The following is an 8,661-nucleotide window of genomic DNA, read 5'->3' on the forward strand; positions in this document are numbered from 1 at the left end:
TGACTCTTATTCTGCTACATTCATAGACTGGTACCTAGCCCAATTGTCATCAGAGAGGTTTCACCTAGTAACTGATGAAAACAGATGTAGTCCCACAGCCAAACATTAGTCTGAGCTTAGAGAATCCTGCAGAAGAGTAGGAAGAAGGACTGCAGAAGCCAGAGGGGTCAAGAACACCACAAGAAAACTCACAGAATCAGCTAACCTGGGCTCACAGAGACTGAACTGACAACCAGGGAGCCTGCATGGGACTAACCTAGGCTCTCTGCATTTATGTTGCAGTTGTGTAGCTTGACTCTCTTCAGACAACTCTAACAGTGGGAGCACGGGCTGTCTCTGAGTCTGTTGCCTGTTTTGGGGACCCATTACTCCTACTAGGCTTATCTTTCAGCCTTAATAGGAAAGAATGTGCCTAGTCTCACTGCAACTTGATATACCATGGCTGACAAACATCCATGGGAAGCCTGTTCTTTCTTGAAGAAGAATGGAGGAGTGTATGAGAGTTGGGGGAAGTGACTAGGAGGAGAAGGAGGAGGAGAAACTTCAGTCAGAATGTAAAACAAAAACAAAAAACAAAAAGAATATAACCTGTATCATTATGTTCATAATAACAATTGATATATTTTGATCTATAATTTTTTTATCTTAAGGACTCTGGGCTAAAAATCAGTACATTATTTCTTTCCTAACTTTAAGTAACATTAGAAAACATTCTGTATTAGGTTAATTACCTTTATGTCCTTTATTTTCTGCTTTTCAAAATTGTCAATAGTTTCCTCCAAATGACGACTTGTTCGGGTAGCATCAATTGTGGCTCTCTGTAATTCAGTTTCTGCCTAAAAAGTAAATCCCCCAACAAAAGGAAAGATTTAAGTCAGAATTCATGTAGTTGAATCTTTTGGTAAAAGTTATCATTTCAGTGTTAGGTTTTAGGACCTAAAAGTGTAAACATTTACCTTTTACCATATACAATGAAAGAACTCTATTAGAAAGTATGCATAATATAGAATTTTAAGTTTGTTAAGTGACACTTAGTCTCAAAACAAAACCCTGTCTCTACAGCTCCATTTCCGTGTAGCCCTTGATTTACTGCAGAAGTGCCTTCTGTTCCTGCTGCCTCCCTCTATGTCAGCTGGTGCCATTCATCTCACTATCACTTCTAATTCCTCTGCCCTTCACCCTCGTCCCCAAAGGAAGGCCTTACAATTTGCAAGTATTCCCAATGCTCCCACATTATATATCTGTAAAAGCTTATCTCACAAGACTATTTTATAAATTAAATGAACCAAATAAATCTTTGTGAAGGACTAAGAACACACAGTAAAAAGACCTACAGCTACAACAATTTTCACTATGCAAAACCAAATTTTTTATTATTACAACATACAAGTGCTTGAAGCTAGTGAGACTCAAACGTCTTATCTTTATTTCCTTTTCAGAGTTCCCTAAATGCATTAGAGTCTCCCTATACAACCTGGGCTGTCCTAGGATCCTCTGAACAGTCTTGTTGGAGCCTCTGCCTCTTGACTGCTGTGATTACATGTGTGTGTCACCATATCTCTATCAGTATCTGTATCTGCATAGTTTTGGAATGTATATAACATGGTCTGTGCTGGCTAAAAGCTTACTATCTGGTGGAAGACAACCCTGAACTTCTGATCCTCCTTTTACCTTTCAAATGGTGGGATTACAGGCATGTACCATCAAGCTCAGCTTAATCAGATCAGTCAGATTCTTACAAGCTAACAACATTGCTTGTTATGGTTTGGTTTATGGTCATTATATGTTGTATATAAAGTGATTGATATATTAAATGGCAAGTTTTAATGTTTTACTTTATACATGGTAACATACCCATACTTTCTAGATCTGTGTTGTAAAGCAAATTATCATGGCTACTATCTAAATATTGCTATTTACTTGTGAATTTGCAGCTACAGAGATTCTATTCATTTTTTAATTTAAATGAGAAACAATCTTATTTTACGTATCAATCCCAGTTTCCTCTCCCTCCCATCCTCCCATACCCCCCACCTACCCTCATCCCATCCCCTTCCTGCTTCCCTGGGAGGGTAAGACCTTCCATGGGGGATCATCAAAGTCAGCTACAGAGATTTTTTAAAAAAATGTTTCCTAAGTCACTCTAGCTGCATATTAAGAATTCAGGCACACACTGTAGCAATGGTACTGTTAAGTGTAGAAAATTCCAATTGAATCATGTTATTTCTCTTTCAGTATCTTTTCCTTTAGGACAATAGTTGCTCACACACATTAAATGTTAAGCAGTATTAACAATTAAAAAGACCTCAATTTATGATTATATTATTCCTAATAGTTTTGTGCATTATACTAAAATTATATTTTCTCTAAAATCATATATTGGCATTTGTCATCAAAGTTTTGAGATGTAATAATAGTCTGACATTTAGCTATTGCTTTCTTTGAAAAGAATCTACAAATTGAAACAAGTAAAAGGGTTTACTCTCAGGATCCATTTCTTGACACACCATTTTATTGCCCACCTGCGACTGAAAATTTTTGTAAAGGAAAAATACATTTCAAAGAGAATTGAACATTTTTAAATAAAATCATATAACTTTATAGAACTGGTCTCACAGTTCTGAAGATACTAAGCATTTAAAAGTATAAGAATTTGTATCTGTATTTGTTTATATTTACCGTATATAGTTTTTAAAAAACAAAGATTCTCAATTTAATCCTAACATTAAAAATTATTTAAAAGTATAAACATTTCTGTATATTCCTGGGCTTTTTTCTTTAAACAGAAAATTCAAATGTAGAGCCCCTTTGAAGAGTTGCTCTGAAGACAGTTGCTGTGGGTTATTTGATGTTCAATCAATTTTTTTTCTGAGAATACTCAGGCTGATTCCTATGGATTATTGTATGTGACATACAGTTCTTGTGCCTTTTATTTTGTATCTTATCTTTGCCCTTCTGTTTCCCTGATATTGTCATTTAAAAACTGGGAATCTCTGTAGACTATTTAAAGGAAAGCGTAGGGAAGCAGAAGCCATAGCTGAGATCTTTGTAGGACACTGAGACAAGAAACCCGCAAAACATTTACATTTCTGAGTGGATGGGCGACAGCCTATCTGAAAACTGTAAGGGACTGGGTCAGGCAGTGTGACTACTGTTAAGCTGGGTGGATGGGCGACAGCCTATCTGAAAACTGTAAGGGACTGGGTCAGGCAGTGTGACTACTGTTAAGCTGGGTAGTTTCTATTGTGAACATGAGCATTCTCCATACACTTAGATCCAGAGATGTATAATTTCCATTTACTTTTGTACTGCGTACCTTACAAAACTAATTTTTTTTTAAATTTTAAGATTAAAATCCAAAGGATACAATTACGTGTCGATCAGATGGGTTTCGTTGGCGTGTCCTTTCTAACTGCGATAACTGTTTGGCTTCTCGATTCCTTGCTGTTAATGTTGCTTTGAGGTCATCCTGTAAACAAGCATTTTTGTTAATAAGGTTTTTTTTTTTTTTTTTTTTGGTTTTTCAAGACAGGGTTTCTTTGTATTGTTTTGGAGGCTGTCCTGGAACTCACTCTGTAGACCAGGCTGGCCTCGAACTCACAGAGATCCGCCTGCCTCTGCCTCCCAAGTGCTGGGATTAAAGGTGTGTACCACCAATGCCCGGCTTGTTAGTAAGTTTTCTAACTTAAGAACCAAACACTTTATGTTAAGAATGGAAGACTGCATCTTGTTTATCCAGGCACTGTGAGTACTATGTGCACATGGGAATACGTATTTCACTGATGTGTTCTCAAAGGAAGACACAGTATGAGTGGAAAATAAATCATACAAACATGGCTATAATTTTGGTTGTGGTGATGTTTATAAGAGCATATATATTCATGAAAAACACTGAAAAATAAGAATTTTAGTGTATGTAAATTTTACTCCAATTTGATTTTAAAAAAGCTTGTCAGATTTTAAAGATATAAGTCACCTGGTTTAAAACAAAAATATATAAACACATCTATTATATAATTTTTAAATTTTCCCATAATAATGATTTTTACTGCTATAGTAAAATATTAGAATACTTAGCAAGTTTGATAAATGTGCTTTTTTATTTTTAAAGATGCAATTTTTCTAAATATGTAGAAAAAATAACTGCATGTTATTTTGTATTTGTAATAAAAAAGACAAAAAACTCATACCTTGTCAGACTACTAGAAAGATTAAAAATGGATTTACTTACCCGTTTCATTTTTACAATGGTTCCATAAGCTTTCAAAGGTTCAACTACTTTGGCTTCAAGTCTTTCAACCTATTGAAAATTATATAAAATGTAACTGAAAAGAAACATAGAAATATCAAAATTTAAACACTGAAATAAAATCAATACTGTTTAATCTGAAATAAATACTGTAGAATAAAACTTTTGAAATTTTAAGATGATACCCATGACATTTTCATAAAGGGTAATCATCCGGATATTGCTAATACTCAGAATCTACACTCAAACATTAAAATATAAACCACACAGCAACAGCCTCAGTCACAAGCACCTGGAACACAGCCTGACAGGAATGTGCCTGGCTCTTCCTTGAATAAGCCCATCCTTGAATAAGCACAGTGTTTACCTTACAGCTGCAGCTTCCAGGACATTTTAAGACATCTATAGTTTTAGGACAGCTACCATTTTCATCATGTGTTCAAGCAGATACTGCCAGATATTACTGATACTGTCTCCTAATTCCTATAGCTCAACTTTTCAGAAAACCTGAATCTGAAAGATTCAGTATTACTAGGAACATTAAAGAAACACGACTCTCAAAATCAAACAGCTTAGGGATTATTGTATTAACTGCATTGTTTTTAGACAGCCATTTATGTTTATCTGATCTAGAGAACAAGATAAGTGGGCTTAGCACCACTGATCTGCCAAACTGTACAGCTGATCTCTTTTTATCTAGAATTAAACACTTTCTCATACTCACTTAAATTTCTATCAAAAAATATTAGTAATTCTCTTACTAACACTAGTAAAAGAAACTGAAGAAATATCTTTTCTACAAGTACATACACAAGAAAATGATGGGGCACTGTAACTTTGTCAGGGTGGGCAAATAAAATGCTTTTTTAAATGATACATGGTTATCTAATCAATGCCTTTCCATCTCATACCTAATCAATGAAATTTCATTTCATATTTATGCTTTGGTTTCTGGAAGTGATGCTATATGGATGTTTGATTTTAAAAGGTTTTAGGAAGTGTAAAATGTAAAAAAAAAATAAGTTCCCATCAGTAATTTAAATATTCAGAATTCTAAAGTCAGAGTTCTGAATACTCAGGACAGTTTACACCATTGTCAGTAACACACACACACGGTGAGGATTATTCACCTGTTCTAGAGGCTTCTTTCCCTTGCCTACCTTTGTCATGTTCATTAGCATCTCCACCATTTGGTAAGCAGGGAAACAGAGCAGAGCAAATGCAAATCAATTCACTTTGCTATTTGGTAAGTAGCATAAAAATTTTCTAGAAAGGGGAAATTACTGGCAAACTGGGACCTTAGGATTATCTGTGAATTAAAAACTACCTTTGAAATACGAAATCTTCAGTTACCATGTATAATTGAGTATTGCTTGTTATAGAAGAAATGTATGTCAAGAACTCAACATTTTCCTTTTAGTATCCCAGAGTGATTAGCACTCAAATTTTGCATGCAAAATAAGTTCAAAAATTTTTGGTAACTGAAATTTGTTTTAGGCCTTAAACAAGGAGAAGAACAATGGCACTTGTTAAGAAAGTAAAAGAGCAATGGAGTTTAAACGTGGCAACTTTTATAAGTTAACTAGCATTTAGAAGAAGTATGTGAAGGTGCTCATGTGGGTTTTTGTTGTTATTGCTTTTGATTTTTAAGAAAGAGCCCACGAGAGCAAGACTCTGGTCACTCAAAGCAACTACATAGCCAACCTTGTTGTTTATAAATCACAGCTCTCGGATTGTTCAACTTTCAAACCAAGGGACTATCAGCACTATGCTGGCCATTTATTAGGAATTTGTTCATTTTGTCATTTTCAGTATTTCCATCTCTAGTCATCCTTTAAAGCGCACTTGATGTACCCAGGACATGCAGACGCTTTCCTTCCCTAGGAGTGCTATATTTGCCACCCTTTTTGGACACTTGCACCCTGTAACCAAAGTTGGCAAATGAATCGGGAAACACCCAAAGTTTAGTTTGAAAGCTATGAGTTCATAGAAAGCTTCCCTATAGTGGACTCACAGACAGGAAATGTTCCATCGAGTGTGCATTCGCTGTTGTTAAGACAAGTTACAATGAAAAGTCTCCACAATCCCTAAACATTGCTTCTTGGGCTTATAATAATGTCACCATGGCAGAACTTCATACCTCTGCTTGGCGGTAATCTTGAAGTTTGGCAAACTCATCAGCAAAGTTTTTCAGACCCTGCTTTAAATGTGGGGTCTCGGTAGAGGCATACATGTTGATTTCATTCACCAGGAGGTCGGCTTTGTCTCTAAGCCTGGCAGTTTTCCGTACATAAGCAGCAAAGATTTGGCAAAGCTCTCCAAAATGCTTCTCCACATTGGTGACAGCATCCTGCAGTTGTTTTGTTTGAGCATCTCTAGAAAAAGGAGACACTGTTTTTAAAATTAAGATGATGTCCCGTTAATTTTATATGCAAACATTCCCGAGGCATCCCGAACCCCAACCTCCCCAACTGTCCTGGGGTCCGTCCTTCTCTAGGACCCCATTCAGGATCTGGTCCTGCCCTAGGACGGTGCAGGCCCGGGATTAGGCCCCGGTCGGGCCCGCCGCGAAGGGGCGGCAGCTGTGAGCCCTGGCCCGGGCCCAGCGGCCTCCCAGGCTCTGTACCTCGGCGGGGCCCGGCCAAGCTCAGTGGGATGGGTCGGCCGGGAGCCTCTCTCGGCCTGGCACTAGCTGAGGCCTGGGGTCCGAGCTGCAGGACGCTCCGGGGACCGTGCGGCCTCCTCCCGCCCCGGCCGGCTTCGAGCCTGGGCCCGGCTCCCCTCGCCCACCCGACCCTCTCCCTTGGGCAGCCTGCAGAACCAGGCTCCTACAGGACGAGACCCCGGGCGGTTACCGGTCTTCCAGGTTGCGCCTCAACATCTTGCTCTGCTCCCCGCCGGAGACCCGGGGTGGGAGCCCAACGAGCGCGGCTCCGGGGCGCCAGGGCGCGCGGGAACAGGAGCCGCCGCCACTTCTACCGGGAGGCGAGAGCGCGCTGTGCGCGCCGCCGCGCCTGCCCGGCGTTTCCGTGGCAACGCGGCGCGCGCTCCGGTGGTCAAGAGCAGGGCAAGAGAGACCAGAGGGCATGGGGCTGAGGGGACCACAGAGCATCCTACTTCAGTGCTGCTCTCTAGCCCTCCCGGGCCGCTAGAAGCAGAGGAGAAAATCTATTGCTGTGATAAGATCATGACGAGAAACAAGTTGGGGAGGAAAGGGTTTCTTTGGCTGACATATGGCAAGTCACAGTTAATTGGGCAACTCAAGGCTGGAAACTGGAGGTAGGGACTGAAGCAGAGGCCACAGAGCCACAGAAGAGCATTGCTTACTGGTTTGCTCAGTTGGCTTTCTTATTATTTACCCCGGGACCTCCTGAGCAGGGGTGGCACTGTCCACAGTGGGCTGTGTACACGCACATCAGATCACCACAACTTCTCAAAGCTCTCACTGTTCTTAAAGTCAGACTTGAAATCCTCATTCTATTAGGGCTGTGTCTTATTTCGTGCCTACCCATGTTATTCCCTCTGCCTGGATGTTCCTTCTCCAGGTCTTCACATGGATGGTCCATGCTTAAAATAGATATAATTATGCTTTTAAAAAGTGTTTGCGGTGGGAAGGAAGCTTTCCGCTTTCTTTTTTTAGATTACCAAGTTCCTATGATATCTCCCATGATGTTTCCCTTCAAGTACATGGTACTCTCTGAAACGAACCTGTTAATATGCTATTTTGATTTTTCATGAGAAGAATACTCTCCATGAAATTGGTCTTCTACCGTATTCTACTAGTTTTCATTGCATTGCCAGTACTATCACCCGGCTAGACCTTGGTAGGAACTCATTGATGAGATGAATTCATCAGCGAATAAATGAATGAGCGAAACCCCCAAGGCTAAGCATTTTCTTGTGTATGAAGAAGTAGAAGGAAGCCAGTGAGGCTGAGTAGAGGCGGCTATGGGATGTCATGGAAGGGGTGGGTAAGGGATAGGTCCTGCAGAGGATTTTGGCTAATGCCAATGAATTTGGAATTTGGTTTTGGATGAGTCAGGGTTCTCCAAAGGAAAATAATCAGCAGGGTATACATATGTATAGTACAATATATAAATTCATTAAAAGGAGTTGGTTCAAGTGATTATGGAGACTGAGAAATCTCAAGATCTGCCGCTCAAAAGCGACACAGGAGAACCAGTGTGTAACACCAGTCCAAGTGTAAGGCCTGAGAACTGGAAAAGCTGATGCTGCGAATATTACTGTGGGAGCTGGTTGTCTGTATTCCTCAAGCATGCGTTTCAGTACTAGACTATTCAGATCTTTGATTGGCTGAAGGAGCTGTGCTGCATTCGGGAGAGAAGCTTGCTTTATTCGGGTACTGTTGCAAATGTCTATCACATCCAGCTAACTGGCACACAGAAATCTTC

General features: G+C 39.7%; 1 protein-coding gene across 4 annotated transcripts in view; it reads right to left on the reverse strand.

The window, feature by feature from the left end:
• Cibar1 (CBY1 interacting BAR domain containing 1) overlaps positions 1-7,352 on the reverse strand; it is a 30,029-nt gene extending 22,677 nt beyond the window's left edge. For 2 of the 4 annotated variants that reach the window (XM_013110470.3, XM_040741099.1), the window contains exons 1-7: positions 7,105-7,352; positions 6,390-6,624; positions 5,380-5,430; positions 4,232-4,300; positions 3,368-3,469; positions 2,523-2,528; positions 732-836 (exon numbers count right to left, since the gene is read on the reverse strand). In XM_013110470.3, coding sequence (XP_012965924.2) covers positions 732-836; positions 2,523-2,528; positions 3,368-3,469; positions 4,232-4,300; positions 5,380-5,430; positions 6,390-6,624; positions 7,105-7,337 — 801 coding nt within the window. In that variant the 5' untranslated portion in view covers positions 7,338-7,352. The remainder of the gene's footprint in view (positions 1-731; positions 837-2,522; positions 2,529-3,367; positions 3,470-4,231; positions 4,301-5,379; positions 5,431-6,389; positions 6,625-7,104) is intronic. The other 2 variants (XM_013110471.3, XM_005066190.3) reach the window with 2 other exon arrangements.
• Positions 7,353-8,661: the final 1,309 nt, after the last annotated feature.

This window comes from Mesocricetus auratus, unplaced genomic scaffold (assembly GCF_017639785.1).
Source record: "Mesocricetus auratus isolate SY011 unplaced genomic scaffold, BCM_Maur_2.0 Super-Scaffold_6730, whole genome shotgun sequence".
Lineage (NCBI taxonomy): Eukaryota > Metazoa > Chordata > Mammalia > Rodentia > Cricetidae > Mesocricetus > Mesocricetus auratus.